The 17,528-nt window shown below is 37.8% G+C and overlaps 3 protein-coding genes across 4 annotated transcripts; 1 reads left to right on the top strand and 2 right to left on the bottom strand.

Moving 5' to 3' along the window:
- Nucleotides 1-47: 47 nt before the first annotated feature.
- LOC6566831 lies at nucleotides 48-1,075 on the bottom strand. The gene is made up of 2 exons (XM_001993150.3): nucleotides 714-1,075; nucleotides 48-655 (listed from the first exon to the last, which is right to left on the bottom strand). Exons 1-2 carry the CDS (start codon nucleotides 916-918, stop codon nucleotides 48-50), a joined length of 813 nt encoding a protein of 270 aa, XP_001993186.1. The 5' UTR covers nucleotides 919-1,075.
- A 1,638-nt stretch (nucleotides 1,076-2,713) lies between these two features.
- LOC6566830 (histone-lysine N-methyltransferase 2D) lies at nucleotides 2,714-5,149 on the top strand. Its single transcript, XM_001993149.2, has one exon. The coding sequence runs from the start codon at nucleotides 2,764-2,766 to the stop codon at nucleotides 5,083-5,085; it is 2,322 nt and encodes a 773-aa protein (XP_001993185.1). The 5' UTR covers nucleotides 2,714-2,763; the 3' UTR covers nucleotides 5,086-5,149.
- A 1,376-nt stretch (nucleotides 5,150-6,525) lies between these two features.
- Nucleotides 6,526-16,584, bottom strand: LOC6566829. 2 transcript variants are annotated; one of them, XM_032739325.1, is made up of 5 exons: nucleotides 16,505-16,584; nucleotides 11,080-11,427; nucleotides 9,076-9,269; nucleotides 8,199-8,383; nucleotides 6,526-7,478 (listed from the first exon to the last, which is right to left on the bottom strand). In XM_032739325.1, exons 2-5 carry the CDS (start codon nucleotides 11,339-11,341, stop codon nucleotides 7,307-7,309), a joined length of 813 nt encoding a protein of 270 aa, XP_032595216.1. In that variant the 5' UTR covers nucleotides 11,342-11,427; nucleotides 16,505-16,584; the 3' UTR covers nucleotides 6,526-7,306. The 2 variants fall into 2 exon arrangements, with proteins under 2 accessions (XP_032595216.1, XP_001993184.1); XM_001993148.2 differs by having other exon boundaries at nucleotides 6,530-7,502.
- Nucleotides 16,585-17,528: the final 944 nt, after the last annotated feature.

Raw genomic sequence — 17,528 nt, 5'->3', positions numbered from 1 at the left:
TGTATGTTACTTTGCTTGATCTTTTTTTTGTTTTTGTTATTTCTTTTTTATTTTGTTTTGACTTGGCGATTGCGACGCTTTGGTATTACCGAGAGCTGACTTTTTGCAGATACACTAGACATTTTTGTATCAAATGACTTTGGCTTGCCACTGTTGACAACATTCGTTGGCAGAGTCATCGGCATCAGGCCCTTTTTGCCCTTGATGAAGCCCGTATACAGGGTGCGCGTGGAGTTGAGGGCCTGTTGCGATGTGTCCAGCCTGTTCTTGATCTTATCGAGCTCTTGACGCATTTGCTGTATCTCCAGCGCAATTGTCTGCCTGTCGCGCTGCAATCTCTTGTGCTGTAACAACATATTCTCTAGCACAGTTTTTTGAAGCAACACCTCCCGAATGCGTCGCTGATTCGTAAAACTCTTTTGCCCAATTTCAGTGTAGCCTCGTCGCATCACCTGCTGCGACTGACGACTCAACCGAGCCTTGATCTGCGATAGTGGCAACGTTGAGTTCTTGCCGGCCGCAAGAGCGCCTACGCCTCCGCCCCGAATGCGACGATTCTTCTTTGCATTAGTTGTTTTGGTTGCAGTGGACGACGTGGATATTTCCGCTATGGGAGCCGGTATCGTTGGCACAGCCTTGCGCGGTGGAATTGTTGCTTTGGACAATGTAAGAAAAAATAAATATGCATACATAGCTCTAAGACTGAAACTCACTCTTCATATGCTTATGTATATTGGCCATCATGCTGTGCACCCGAGCCTTCACGTCAACCTTATCCGGGAAGTAATTATGACCGCCGCCAGCTCCCAATCTTAATGAGCATCCATCCATTTTATTGGTATCATGATTGCCGGGCTCGTTAATGGGATACTCTACTTGGCTCCTTAAAATTGAGCCCAAATTAAGTCGCATTGTCATTGTAAGAACTACAAGCCAAATAGATGAATTTCAATACCGAAAAGTCGCGAAAGAAAAGGCCAAAATTGTTTGCTGTTAGTTTGGAATTTTGAATTTGTAGGAATTTCTAATAGGATATAGGCCTTAGCTCATTTCTTACGGAATAAAAATTTCGTTTGTCAGAAAACATTTGAATAGTTTGAGCATTGTATAAAGCAACCTTAAATTTAAAAACGATCTTCATACAAGCTTAAGGGAAAGTGTTTTAGTACAAGAAATTAAAGTAGTAATAAAAATATTTTTTTGTATCTAACTGGCTCAAAAAAATATTGGTTACCCAACGAAAGATGGTATTGCCTACTATTTGCACACGTCTTATCTTATGGATATAACCCCAATTGTTTGTTTGACACCGATAAAGCAACTTTTTTACTGAGGCGTGGTCCAAGTGCAGCATTCTCTCCCACGACAAATACTATGTAGTATTATGCAAGTTGGCTCCATCGTAAATAGACACAGTTATTGGATTCGTGTTTCCAGTTTTCTGTTGTTGTTTCATCTGTTTTATATTTTTCTTTCGCTTTTTTTGTTGCTGTTGGTTTTATGAGTGCGCTTACCACCAACACTTTGCGCATTGGCTTTTATGGCAACGATTTATTTGTATGAAAGGTGAAATGATATTTGAAAAAAAAGCATAATTTGTTGCCCCTGAACTCTGGCACTAATTTGTTGTGCTGCACTTTTCGAAGCACCGCCTTGAATTTATTGGATTGAAAAAGTAATAAAACTACAGAAGAGTTATGTGGCATAGCCATAAAGAAAATCTTTTCTTTTTTTTTTTTGTCAATATTACAAACATTTAATTTTAAATTTACACACTAAAGCCACTAATAATAAAATGGTTTACTCTATACCCTGTGCATATTAAAAATGGATAACGTATAATCATATAGAATACTAGAATGTTTGCAAAGTTCTGGTCTTTATTTGAAACATAGAAAATCACAGAAAACCAAGTAATTAGGACTGACAGCATAGTTACTAGTTGTAGATTTTCTTCTCTTTTTTTTTGTGAAGCTTTTTGCACCACATTGTCAAGTAATTTCACGTACTTAATGTAGGAAGTATTTACTTCGCCAATTAAAATATGTGTAAAATATTTGCCAAATGTTTGTATAATATTGGGAGTTCAATGAACGCGAGTGCTTGACCAATTGTGAATGGAACAGGGTAAAGATCATCAAACTATGTACACTCCCCAAAAAATATATCTTAATTTTAGACATTTTTTTGGCACCAAGAATTCCTTACCTTATTATTCAGAAATAAAATGTCTAAAATTTAAGCTTGCGGCTTTCAAAATTATTTCTTAAGTTCAGAGTGTATTTTTCTAAAATCTTGAAAAAATATGTATAAGTCTTGGCCTTTAAAGTAGACAACATCATCTTTATTTTTTAATAATGTAAAATATTTATAAAAACCACAATATTTTTAGTATTGCCAATCATTTCTATTTTAATGAAAATATATTCTAGTATTTATAAATTATTTCTAAAAAGAACATATTTCCAATTTTCAGGGAAACTTTTTTTTATATTTCGTGAGATTGTTTTTTTGAGTGTCTTTTGGTGTAAGCCAAAACAAATGAACGCTTTTGTTGTGGCCATAAACAAGAGTGCAAATTGTTGTCGGCGCCAATGGAGAAGAAGGGCGCGGAGGGGGAGGGGGGGGATGGGGCTGACTTAAGTGAAACCGAAAAGTCGCACCTAATTTCGACCCAAAGAGCACAACGATTGACCCGCTGCGAGTTAGTTGCGTTTTGTCGCGCGTTTCTACAGGTTACAAAGCCGCATCGCTAATTGGCACATGTTGTGGTCCAAGGATATGCCAGGATCAAGTGTTACCTACTGCGGCTGCAGCTGGCTGCTGGCATTGCTACTCCTACTTGGCTCGAGCAGCTGCACTCACGGATCCATCCACGATGAGCTGCCGCAGTGTGAACTCCAGGGCGTTTATCGGGAACGCCAAAGCCTCATCCAGTCACCCAATTATCCGAATACATATCCATTCAATCGGTGTGTGGATTATGTGATACGTTCGCCATATCGCTGCCCCACTACATTCCACATACAGTTCCTCGACTTTCAGCTGGAGTTGTCGGATAATTGTAGTCGTGATTATCTGGCCATTGGCTTGCAGAACGACGATCGCGACATGGATGTCCTTTGCGGCCAGGTGCTGGGTATTAAGAAGTATCAAACGCCGGATGGCATACTCCGCTTACGTTTCCTCAGCGATGATTCACCCTGGACAACGGGTGGCGGATTCAAGTTGCTCATCACGCGTTTGGCCTGTGAACGGGAGGATTACGAAGCACGCGGTCTGGATCTTGATCAGGATGACCAGGATGATACGGTGCTCGTGAATGCCAAACAGCCGCCCAAGAAGCCCACCCCGGCCCACCATCATCATCATCAGCAGGGGATGCAACAGTTGAAGCCACAACAAGATCAGCAGCAATCGACACTGAATTTCAGTTTGCCGCAACAGCAATCCAATTTTCCTGGCTATCCAGGCTATCCTGGTAGTTGGTATGCGCCCAGCCCTGCCGGTGGTTTATATTTGCCGCCGTGTACAAGCGAGCAACAGTTGCAGTTGCAGCAGCAGCAGCAGCAATTACAGCAACAGCAACAATTACAGCAACAGCAACAATTACAGCAGCAGCAGCAATTACAGCAGCAGCAACAGCAATTACAGCTGCAACGATTGCTGCTACTACAGCAACAGCAACAGCTACAGCCACAGCAACAGTTGCAGTTGCGGCAGCTGCAATTCCAGTTACTACAGCAGCAGCAGCAGCAGCAGCAACTACAGCCACAGCAACAACAATTACAACTACTTCAGCAGCAGCAACAACAGCAGCAGCAGCCAAAGCAAGATCAGCAGCAGGAACAACAACAATTACCCGACGTCTTAGATCAATATCAGACAAGCTCCTTCCAGTCTCCCGCCGTCAATCTGCGCGATTACGATCCACAGTTTGGTGGTCAGGTGGATTTGTGCTGTCTGAGTAGCTTTAATCAGGAACATTTCTATCTCTCAAGTCCGGGTTTCCCACGCACCGTGCTGAATGCGTTGCTGCCGAATCAGCAGCGGGATTGCATCTTCTATCTGGAGAAGAGTTCGCAAAGTGTTGCCGGTTTGCGCATACGGTTCAAGTTCTTTGATTTTGGCATAGCGAGTGGTACTGGTTGCAGTGGGGATTTCCTGGAGCTGGATGGACGGCGTTATTGTGGCTGTCGCTCTGGGTTTGTGCTTAAAGTATTTTGGCGCCAGGGACGCAAGGCGCTGCGTCTGCGTATGGGTCATGGGGGCAGCAGTGGCTCAACCAATGGTTTTCTGCTGGAGATCTTTCACGATACGGATACGACTAGCTATGGTCTGTTTGGCAATGGACCACTAAGTGATCCCATACCGACACTGCCAGGACTGGGTGGTTATCAACCACAGCTGGGCGGCCTTCAACCACCGCTGGGCAGCCTTCAGCCGCAGCTAGGCAGCCTTCAGCCCCAGCTGGGCAGCCTTCAGCCGCAGCTGGGCAGCCTTCAGCCCCAGCTGGGCAGCCTCCAGCCGCAGCTGGGCAGCCTTCAGCCTCAGTTGGGCAGCCTTCAGCCTCAACTGGGCAGCCTTCAGCCTCAGCTGGGCTACCAACCTCAACTGGGCTATCAGCCAGGATTTGGTGGATTCCAGACAGGATTAGGAGGCTATCAACCGCAGACGCCACTCTACCCGGGACGCCTGCCCAGCTTCCCTCAGTCTCCAATCTCCCCACTTTTACCCTTCACGCCCTATCGCCAATCGCGGCACACGGGTCGGTCCTGGGCCCATGCCCGCGGCCTGGACGCCCAGCAGCCAGCTCGGGTCGTGGAGACGAATTCCACGCGCAAGGAATTCTATTACTTTGATGCCGACGAGGCTTTTGCACGCGCCGCCCTCGATGACGGTGACGATAATGATGCTGATGCTGTTAAGAGGACAACGCCAAAGCCTATAACAAAAGCCTTCGAGCAGAGTAGCTGCACCTTTGACTACATGGAGGTGCTGCGTCTCTCAGTGGATACATTGTGGTTAACCAAACCCATTTGCTTTGCACCTCTGCGTAGCTGGTTTAGCAATATCTTCGGCTAGTTATACTATGTACTAAATTTAAATAAATAAATAAAAATAAATAAATACTTGTTCTACGTGCTTTAGAAAATTCTAATAATAATATACACATTTAAACAGTTCTTTTAACTTAAAAATCAGTCCTTGAGTTGGCAAGGCTACAATGATGATGTTGGCAATGTTGCTTATTTAATTGTGAATATCAACTCACAATTGACATTTCTATTATTTATTATCTGTTGGCAACGCTGCAGCTTTTATGCATATGCTGGAAATATGATTAATCTTGTATTTTATTTTATTTAAACTAAAATAATATTTCTCAGATTAACCTTAAGCCCGACGGCTAAAAAATCTCTCAGTTAAAAATAATATAAATATAAAATGGATGTGAGCTTGGGGTACATGTTAAACTGGATATTAGCTTTGAAACAATTTTCTGACTAAAATTTTGTTTTATCTAGAAATTAACACCTATATTGATTGATATTCTATGACTTTTCACGCACATGTTTTTTTTTTATGACTATGGCTAGTTTCAAAAAATGTAGTAGACTAACTTGTCAAGCAGCTAAATTACTAGATACCCGCGAATATTACAGCCAAGTGCTGACTTTCATTTTCAATACAAATGCGACGCATTGTTTACAACATGTTATAAATGCGACTATTGTGTGCCCTCTCCACTGCCTCCCCCTCCGCCCACAACACAACACCTTCAAGTGCGAGAATACCGCTCTGACATTGAAGCCACTCCACCCCTCCGTTTCCTGACTGGCCAGTTCTTGATACTGTTTACTTAAGCTTTGGTGGGCTTCACCGTCAATACTTCCAGACGACACCTTTGGCATTGAGGGTATCTATTTGAAGAGCTGCTGTGCCTGACAACATCGGAAATGGCAGGCGCAACAATGGCAACAACAATAACAACATCAACAACAAAAACAACAATGAAGCTAGACTTCGATCCAGTGGTGAGACAGCAGAAAAACCTATTTTTCGTACACATCGCCTATGACGTCAGCAAAGTCAACTCAAGAGAAAGAGAGAGAGAGAGATCATAGATAAACAATAAACATATATTTATGCCAAATAAATATGAAAAGAAAATATTTTTGTCCATTCATTGCTGTATTTGAAAAAAAAAAATGAATTTTATTATTTAATGTACGGTCTGAAGATGTTTGGCTTAAGACTAAATTTAAGTGATGTTTTAAAGCAGTTTTTTCATCAGCCATATTCGATAGATGAGTTCTTTTTCTATGAAAATTATATTAGAAATGATTTTACTGGAGTATCTTAAAACCATTGATGTCAGATTTATTTAAACTTGACGTTTGATACTTCCCAATACACAATTTTGTTGTAATTCATACCCAAATAACTCAAAAAGTAAACCCAATCAGTGAAAGCATGAATAAAATAGAATAATTACAAATATCATTGCGCGCAAGCATAATATATAGTTATATATTTCATATGTTTATTGGCAATTATATCTCCTGATTCTTCATACACAGATAGCACATAATATTAAGAATTATTTGTTAAGTATACATGTACATATATACACATTAATTTTGAATCCATACATACATATTTCATATTCATTTAAAATTAGGCTCAACTCAGGCAACGCATTGGCCCAATTTCTAGGTTAGATTATGTATATATTTTTAGAAATATATATTCATTATAATACTCAACTACCGACACCGATTGACGCGTTCTAATGATATGACATGTCTGAAACAGCTACTGGAATGTGGATTAACTTGATAATTGCATAAGCTACTAAAACTTTTCAATACGATTAGTATGTATATACAACACATTAAGAGACATAAAATTTGTTGTAATTGTCCAACACTGGAGTTGGGCAAATAGTTGCTGGTAAATTGGCTAGCTTAGTTAGGAAAATGCGAATTACTGCAGAACTCGGTGCTCGAAGATATGCTGGGGCAGCGGGGGAGGAAAAGGATGGGGGGAGTGGATGGGTGGTAGATTTAAGGGAAGTATCTAAAATAAGTGCATGAGTTTAGTTAGTTAAGTTAGGCTTATTGTTAGTGCTTGTTATTTTCCAGTTTCTCGCTTCTCGCTTGGCTTTTTGTCAGCAATTTACAATTGATGCTTGGTATACATATGTGTGTGTGTGTGCGTTTATGTCCTTGTCATTGTTAGTGTGTGTGTGTGTTTGCGTGTGTGTTGTCCATATCTGTGTGCTTGCAATAACTATCCAGATCTAGCCCAGGAATCGTATATTGGTAAAAACAGCCTTGGCGGGTCGCTTGCGATTGCAAAAGTTGACCGTCTTGCTGTGATTGCCCTTTCGATTCTCGTGCAGATTGACCAGAAGCTTGAATATATCCTCCTTGCTGGGTGTGCAGGCGTAGCGCAGTTCCGGTTCATATTTGCTGTTGATAGAATTCACGTAAGAACTGATAACAGTGATATTTTGCAATTAGAATTAGAATTCACAAGTCACGCCCACTTATCAAATATATATTTATATATATGGGGCGAAGCATTAATTATTGGATAGATAGATTCGTATTCGCTAGCGGTATTCGGTATCGGTTTTCAGGGTTCTGTGTACGGCCTAGAGAGACTCTTGGAAATGCAGTTTAGTATAGTTTTTTGGTTTTAATTTTCAATATACAACATTGAGTTTGTTCCTGAAATCGAATCTAGTGAATCTTTAGAATATTATCGTAGTAGTAATGTTAGATCTAAAAACGAGTGAAATCAATTTCAGAAACAAACCGCATATATGTATTTGTATAGTGATTTTGGGTTTGTTCCTGAAATTGCTAGGCATCCATAAGAAACTCCATTTAACCGATTTATGATACTTTCAGTTTCACAAGAATTCCCATTTTGTGTGCTATAAGATATTCGTCAAATTCGAAATTGATGCGATTGCGATTTCAGGAACATACCACAAGTATTTTTGTTGTTGAATTTTCCAACTGAAATAAGTTTATCAACTAACACTACAACTACAAATCAAAACTGTTATAGTTTTTGGACGGGTTGCTGTGTGTCTGAATACAAATGTGCTCTCGAGTGTGCGTGTGTGTGTGTGGGTGTGTGTGGGTGTGTGTGTGGGAGATGTCAGGGCTACAAATGCTTACCCGCGGTTTCGGTTATGACGTTTCCAGGGATAGCGACGATAGTAACGCGACCGCTTTGACTTATTTGGGCCAAGTATCAGACTTTGTATGCCACTCTCCAAGTCCGGATAGTCCTCAGCAGCAGCTGCGCCTGCCGGATCTTCCTCCTCCACATAGACAAGCGGCAGCGTATCCAACGATGGGTCCTGTAGGATTAAAATTTCAAATTCATTCTTAAATGTTTCGACATAAGTACACTAAGAAAAAAACGCATTAAATGTTAGAAATTCGCGATACATTTAGCGAACATTTTTTTACTTGTCTTAGTTTCAAGATATATTTTCTAAAAATTGTAATAAACATGTCTAATTTTCAAGATATTTTTTAAATGTTACAAGCAACTCTAAATTCATAAAAATTAATATTTTAATATTTCACATGTACAAATATTTTAGATAGATAAATTCGTATAATTTGAGATACTCGGCCTAAGGCAAACAATATCTAAACTCTAATATAAATGCCGAACCAGTAAAATGTTTCTGAAATGTTTAAATGTTTCTGAATTTTAAAAACTACTGTTTGAATTTGAATTTTTTAGAAATACATTTTCTAAGAATATAAAATATTTCAAAAAAAAAATCATATTTTTGGAATTGTCGATATGAAAAGCTCTTTTAGAAATATATTGCCTTTATTTAGAACTAATTCCTAAAAACAAGAAACACATTCCGTTTCCAGCGCGATTTTCTAAAATTCAGTACAATTTTTTTCTGAGTGTATAAGTCATATTTTTGTTTCTACTTTCGGCATTTCGGTCCTAAAATAACATAATTGAAACCATAACTAGACTCTGTGGATTGATACTGTTTTTCTCGGTGTGTTCCCCTCGACTTACCTCGAGCATTTTCATGAGCATAGCAGACTTGTCGACTAATTCCTGCTCGGCGCGCAAATCATCCTCGAGCCTTTTGAGCATATCAAACTTGTTGGCCACCTCGAGCCCATTGTAGACGTCATTCGCATAGTCTGGCTCCTCCCGCGACAGGGCCAGCTCCTGGCCCAACTCCGCATTCAGAGCATGCAGAAGATCTGTCAACAACAAACAACTTGTATTTTGTGTTTGAATATTTGCACAACTTTGACGCTAATCCGGCCACAAACGCACCCCGCCCACTCTCCCTCTGTGGTAGCTCAAAAGGGGCGTCAAGTTTCCGCTAACAGGCATTTGAAAGTTTGAATTGTTTGTTTGACATCTTAGCGCAGTTCTCACTGCTTGTTGCTGCTTGTTGCTCAGTGCCACTGAACAAAGCTCATACATATTTAAATATGTAGTATATTGTTGTACAAGTATTTTCTCTGAAGTGCCGGAAATTGACCGGCGGCGATAACCACCATAACAAGCAGCTCAGACAGCCGTCATTTCAGCTCAACTCAGCTCAGTTGAGCGCTGCTCAGTCAGTCATTCAATTCAATTCGTCATTCATTGTGTTTGACGTTTGCCTCTTTTATCATGAGACTTGCCTTTTGTCTCATTTGGCAGCTTCCCACCAGCATCTATAACTTAAGAGCCACGCCCTACCGCCTTCAGCAATAAAGCTGATTTTTTTTAAGCCAAAGCGGATCAGCGCCTAAATTTTTATTTTTTTTTAATATTTTCAATTGCATTTTATTTGTGCTTTACTTTAAGCAAATCCTTAACTGATCTTTAACTTATTCCACTTGAAAAAAATACGTGATAAGAATAAATAACAACAAAAATCGATTATTGCATTGATCATCTACTGTGGATAATAAGTGAGCACAGATATATAATGCTAGGATTTGAAGCAATAATATTACATTAGAAATAACCATGTTAAAAAATCGATCGATTAACTAAAGTAAAATATTCCGACTGCAAACAAAAGCGTCACATGAAACTCAAATCAATTGAAAACCTAATTTGATTACATATTTATGACCAATAAACCGCAATAAATTTGATTGAAATTTTAATTTTATAACCAAACTCCTTATGCATATCCATATTAGTGTGTGTGTGCGACTGTGTGAGTGTGCGAGTGTGTGTGTGCTCACTGGTTATATGGTCGTATTAACAAAATATCAAAATATCAAATGCGTCAAATATTGTTTAAATTTCGGTAAGCGTTTTTTGAGTGCTTTGTGCCTTTGTGTGTATGAACACGGGTGTGTGTGTGTGTGTGTATGTGTCTGAAGTGTGGCCATAGATAAACGCACTTCAAAAATTGTGCAGTGGCCGGAAATGCCCAGCGACCATTGAAATCAATTGCTGCGAGTGGGCGCCTAAAAGCAGGCTACCATAAAGGGTGAAGGAAGAGTGGGACATGTTGAGTGTGCATCCAAACGTGGTTAGAAGACTTCATCAAAAAGTTGAATTCATAAAGGCAGATTACGCAAATATATTCTTCTCATAAATGAATAAATTTCTGATGTCTTTGCCTGACTAAAAATCACAAACAATCTAATTAAAATAATATGAAAAAATGTCTATAAAAAAAATTAACTAAATTCGCATAATTAATAGGTGTCAATTTTGGGTGCAGAATTAACATTAAAGTGAAATATTCACGAAAATAGTAGTTCTCTATCGAATGCCAATTGATTTTGCTCTGACAAGGTAACCAGTCAATTTTAAAATAAGAAAGAATTTCTTGCAATTTGCAAGTTAGTGCCCTCAATATGAAATGAATCTTCATTTCGCTTAGTCTCCCGTTTTTTGCCCATGTGGTAAGGCCACTTTGTGCACAGGCAGGCAAAGGGATAACAAGAACAAAGCCTACACAGCGCATCATCAGCTCAAAGCTCAAATGTCAGGCGGTAATCCTTGGCCAAGCAAGAACAAAAGGCAGTGCCGCTGTCATTTAATCAGAGGACTCACCATCGCCAGGATCGTAAACGTTACGTTGCTGCGCATCCAAGTGTCTTCGCAGTTGAGTCACTGTGCCTTCGTCATCAACACCGCCTACAAACACTCCTCCTACTCCACGTAAACGTTGCTTTTCCGCAGCTGAAGCGATTCCATGGCCATCATTTGGTGAAACCCCCGTTGACGTCTGGGATGTCAAAAAGCCAATAGCGTGACGCGTACTGGCCAAGATCATCATGGCCAGCATGCATAGCGTTAATATGTCTGGCTTCATGTTCGCTCTTATGTGTGTGTGACTTGACTGTTGTCCTCGGGATTAGCGAGCTCCTTGGCGTCCTTTCGCGTCGGGTCGCTTTCTATCTGCAAAGCACAAAAATGGAAATTTGTTTGAGGGTAATTACCATCACTGCCGCTTTGATAAACCTCCTTTCCTGCGTGTGGGCGTTCGCACTTTTTCAAGCTTAAGCAAACAACAATCACACACACACGCACACACACATACACACACACTCACACACTCATACACAAACACACTCACGCACACACACACACACACACACACCCAACGGCGTTTTAAATCAACAAGCGTGTTTTCTTGGACAACTTTCACTGCTTGCTTTGTGGTTGGTTTTAAATCATTGGTTTGGGGGTATTCTAATATTAACAAGAATAATGTAACGCAGTGAATTAATTAATCAATCATCAGAAAGTAGATTTACTTGATCAGCAATCGTATACAACTGTTTCAGATTTTAAAGCTATTTAAAAAACATATTTTAGTTATTAAAATGCATTAACAAAAAACAAATATTTTTTTTATGAGGCATAAAGTTGGATCTACTTTGTAATAAGGCAAACTACAAATTCAGTCCATTTGGCAAGGGTATTTAATGTGCGACGTTCTGAAAAGATATATTGCTGTTATTCTTGTTGTTTATGTAGTACAGCTTGTTTTTATTTTAAGGCTGCCGTTCGCATCGTTTCATTTAATTAGGTGTGGGCGTGGCACTAGCACGGCTTAACTCCTTTGCTACGCACAACTTTAGCATCATCTTAAGCCACCACCTTCTCCGCGCCCCGCCTCGCCCCTCCCCGACGATGTGCATGTCAAGGCACCCATTAGCCTGGCCACATCTCATTCAGCTTATTCTTTCCGTTCGGATAGAACTTTTCACTGGTGAACAATATAGATGAGATGGCTTCAAACTTTTGGCACTTGGGGTCTGGTTTGCTCGGTTTAATTTCTCAAGGCAGACAATAACAAACAATAAACGAGCACCACATCAAAATACATAATTTGTTTTTTGTGACCTTGTCTATTCTGCATAAGCAATTTACCGATTCTGACAATCAAAATTTTATAATTATCTTGACTCACATCTAGAATTTTGACAAAGGTATATTATTATTATTATCATTAAATGTATTTTTAAATATAATCCAATGTACTTATTTTTCGAAATTTTAAGAATTTTCTAAAAACCATTTCAATTTTAGTTAAATTAGTTAAATTTTCATCTTCTTTGGAAAATGTTATATTTACAGATTTTTTACTTGATTCTTCTTAATTCTTATTTTATTTTAGATTTTTTTGTAATCTTTCTTAAAGAAAATTCAAACAAACTTTACAGACTTGCTTTAATATTCTTAATATAGAAGTGAAACCAATTGAGGAATTACCAAACGAACCATGAGTCAACGACAGCGCCTACAACAAATGAACCACAAAAAAACACGCCCCACAAATTTGCCAAGCCAAAAAGAAAATTTTCAACAAGGCAACTCATTAAAATTGTCTCGAAACAACTAAAATAACGTTGAAGCAGATTTTTTTGTTCGCTGCACGCTTTGATTGGACTGCAGGGAAAATTTCTTTGGCTAAATGTGACATAATAATTTTGTCAAATTATTGTCTAACTCTGGATGTGAAGAAAATATTTCAAATTATATATTTTCTTTATTTTATTTCTGTTGTCATCGAGGAAAGGCGTTGGGAATTAGCATTTGCATATAAATTCTGTTAAAAGCTAAAATGGCGAAAGACAATAAGTATTGTGTATGCACCAGATGTTAATTTATAATTGCATTTAATAATGATAATTAATTTTTTTTTATATCAATATTTATTATGGGCAAATTTACAGTTAGCTTTTTGACTTTGCGTGGTTGCAAGTTAAACTTGTCAGTTGATCAGAAATAAGCAAATTGAACCACAACTGGATAAAACCTGATTTGGCCATTTTATGGGTATGGAGTATGAAATAGGAGAAGTAATAAGAAAATATATACAGACATATAAGAAAACACTCATGAAATAACAAATTGAACTATAATATTATCAATTATTCCATTTTTTTAAGGCAGCTTTTGGAATATATTTTGTGTTACTTTTGTGCAATTATACAGCTGACGTTTCTGCAGACATTAAGAGAGGGAGGGAGGGTTAAATAGGCACTGTAACTAGAAGACAAACACGAATCGTTGTTAAACTGTTTTAATTAACTTGTTGATACACACAAAGTCGTACGAGACCCAAAAAAAAAATAAGGAATGAAGGAAAAAACTTGGCCTAATTGTTGTTATTGTTTTTTTTTCCTGCTGCGCTTGTTGATAGCTGCGTTCCCGAGGGTAAAATAAAATGTACCACAAAAGTGCGGAATGGGGAAGTGTGTTGGCTGAGCGCATTTGTCCCTGTCACCTTGTCTTCCAGCTCACCTATTTCGCAATAAACGGACAGTTAATTGCTTAAATGAAAAAAATTGAACTTGTTTAATTAGCGCAACGCACCCTATTTGAATGGGGTTCTCTTTTGGGCATATTTTTTTTCTTTCTTGGCCAAACTAAATGCACATGTTGCTGTCAGCCAATTAGGCAAACGAATTATGTTTCTTCTATTGCCAAAAGTTCAGAAGTTCAATACTTTATTTTTATACAACTTGGGCACTTATGAGATTGAAGAGCAGCTGTCGCCATTTTGCCATTTCTCAAACGGCAAATCAAAGCAATTTGGGACTGTTGATAGATTTAAAGGCATGGAAATAAGAAGCCCTTTAGCATCAACGTTCATTGTTATTTAAGATCCTGAAGGTAAGTGCAGCTATTGAGTGATTTTTAAAATTCTATAAGTATGTATCATATTTTTGTGTATGCGAATAAATTCCAGAAAAGAGAAAGAATCATGGCGTAAGGCTATAATCAGTTTATATGAAAGCTTTTGGCTGTTGGTCTATTCATATATTTACGAGCATGGGAAAAGGAAGCCTTTTAACATAAAGGTTCATTATTATTGTAAGGGAAAGTGCAGCGATTGAGTGATTTTTAAAATGTTATAAGCATATATCATTTTTTTGTGTATGCGAATAAATTCCAGAAAATACATTTAGCATTAAAGTGAAGCAGAGCAAGTCTTGAGAAAGAATACTAATGAAAGTCATATGAAGACTAAAATTGTAATAAAGCTATTGAGTTATTTCATAATAATATTTGACTGAAGCATATCAGCTATTCAAAAAGAATAGTTGCAAAAGGCTATGATTACTTTATATGTAGGCTCTATTTATATATAATTAGCTTATAGGTCAAATGCTGTATTATTGGCCTTAAGCTTGAAAAGGTCGCGTAGCACCTTAAGTGTTCGTATCAAATGTTGTTTTGCTCTGATAAATTCACTCCTGCCATATTGATAAACCAAATAAGCCAAATATGTTTTCCCTTTTGGCAGTCTACTTGGCAAGTACTTGACACAAGGACTCAATAATTTGATATGTAGCGCTGCTTTCAGTTTTCACAAACAAAAAAGCACTCAGACACCGATCATGCATGAGTGTGTGGGTCGATGTGAATGTCTATGCTTGCGGCATGAAATTTGATCCCTGTTCGATGACCATGTGGAATAACATATACACCTACAGCTACAAGGATACAACCTGGCATCCACACCCATAACACATACACACACAAACACACACTTCTTTTATTTTGTGTACTCTTCGTCTTCTTATGTTTTTATAATTGAATATTTTTTCATATTTTTCGACAGCAGTGATTTTAGCTTAATTTTGATGAACATTTGCCCTACTTTTTCGGCTTTAAATAAATGCTCGAATACATTTGATTTAGAGCCGACGGCAATAATATAGTGCATTTATACCTGAGCTAAGAAGAAGGGTATTAAATCTTCGACATTCGGAATATTTTCCTTTCCTGACTTTTAGTTGAATAGCCGGCGTATTGCATTGATTGTCCCTGAGATTTTTCTACAGTATTCCCCACTCTTTCTTCCGTTTCTTCTGCTGACTTTCACAGGTTGTAACAAAAGCATTTGACAATAGGTATTTTTTTTTTGTTACATTGCACAAAGAGTTTGCTTGCGTGGTATTTATGGTGGGACAGCAGCTGGCCAGCAGTCTGTCAAGATATTTGGAAATGTATTTAAGAAATTTCAACTAAGCTGCACACATATGTAACTCTACATTAAATTTGTAACGTTAAGTCTAACACCCTTAAAGATTCTTTTTAAACTTTCCTGGATATTAAATTAATTCACCCTCAACTTAGATGATAGACAAATTGTAAATTGATACATGTATATATTTTGCAAATTAGCTACAATATATGTATATTATATATATGCATATTAAGCATGAAAACATTGATTGATTCTCGTTTAACTTGCGGCTTGCATATTTTATAAAACATATGGTTTTTTTTTTGCTTGAGTTTAACTTTTGCTTTGTTTTCCAATTTACAATTCCATTTTCCTTTCTATGGATGATTGATTTGCATATATTTGCTAGATTTATGCTTATTTTTGGCAGGAAGTAAAGTTAGTTTTCACTTTTGTCTACCTCTTTTACGAAAAAGTAATTTGTTAAAAAAAAAATTGATCAGTCTATGATTTATTAATCACGATTTCGTTATTAAATTAAGTGCTTTTAGTCTTTAAAGTTTTCCACTTCTTAAACATTTTTATTTATGAAAAATAAACTAATTTCCGAAATATGCTTAATTATATTATATATTTTACTAAAAAATCCATAAATGTTAATTTTCAAAACTTTTTTTAAAGCCAATTAATGTTATTAATGTTACACAATTAAATTTAGTATGTGAATCAATGTGCTTTTCAGGAATTTGGATTTTTTTAAATATAATTACACAGCTAGAGAAGTTATTCTCTATTAATAGCTGCTTAAGGTCCAGCCAGCATTTGCACACACACCAAAACACTATTAGATATATATAATGAACTATCTAAGCACGCATTGTCTCTGATGATGGCGACGGCATTTGTAAGATTTCCGCGTCTATTAACTGTTCAATTCAACATAAAAAAAGTCCTTTTGAACCATTTTTAGTTAATTATTAGTTATTTTAATTTTTGCATTTATTTATTTAATTTTATTTTATTTTTTGAACTGAAGGCGAAAGAACTCACTTTCCGATGCAGTTCTGAATCCGTATTCAGCGGATGGTCGACTGGCAACTGTTGCTCCTACTACTTGTTGAACACTGCGTGACCGACTAGGGGCGCCGACTTCTTTTATAAGGACGTGCAGACCCGATTGTCCATACGAACCCAATCGGCACACTTACGAAGCTGACGCGCCAAAATGTGTGTAAAGCTGCCCGAGCTTTTACGGTTTCGGGCGACATATGAGCAAACCGAGGGTTTTATTTATTTATTTATTTTTTATTTTTTTTCTCGTCGTGTTTATCAATGAAAAATTTCGTCACATTTGCGTAAGTTTCGCTGTCCGATATTGTCTTATGAAAAATGGTAGGCAAATCGTACAGAAGTTGGACAGGAGCGTGGAGGCGACACAATAAAAAGTGGCCGTCATTATTTACGCCGCAAGATAACTGAGCTCCACTAAGTAGGCAACAAGTCAGCACGACTCGCAATTGTGAGTGGGATGTGGAATGTGGATGGTTTTTCGTTCTGTAATTGTTAACAATACTTTTATGCATATATATTCAGGCGCTGACGCTTTATTTACTTCCTAGAATATTAAGGCGTGGGTGTCGTTGTCCCACTGTCTCAGCAGAAATGACGACGCGGAAATCCTTGCAATGCGAACGCGATTTTTTGCATTTAAAATTATCTCTGTCTATTGTTTTTGCCAATCGTACAATGCATAACTTTATTTCAACGCAGATTTACATTTATTTGTTTCGTTTTATCACAAAGCTGTCGTCCTAAATAATATTTCATTACGCTCATATATCAAGCATTGTCAGCCGTATTAATCACAGCAATTAGCTTCAGTTAGTATCATATCTATTTTTTATACACTTCCGTGGGGTATTACAATTTTGTCAGCAGTTAGAAAGGTAAATTATAATAATACAGTTAATAAATTTTAACACGAAACATAAACTATTATTACAAAGTATTTTTGTGCTTGAATTCGAACTAAAAGTTATTTTTCTAGATTTTAATGTAGTTTTATTTTAGATTC

Source organism: Drosophila grimshawi, unplaced genomic scaffold, assembly GCF_018153295.1.
Source record: "Drosophila grimshawi isolate 15287-2541.00 unplaced genomic scaffold, ASM1815329v1 contig_1377, whole genome shotgun sequence".
Classification (NCBI taxonomy): Eukaryota; Metazoa; Arthropoda; class Insecta; order Diptera; family Drosophilidae; genus Drosophila; species Drosophila grimshawi.
Note: the sequence above shows the minus strand (reverse complement) of the source record. Positions and strands in the feature narration are given on the sequence as shown.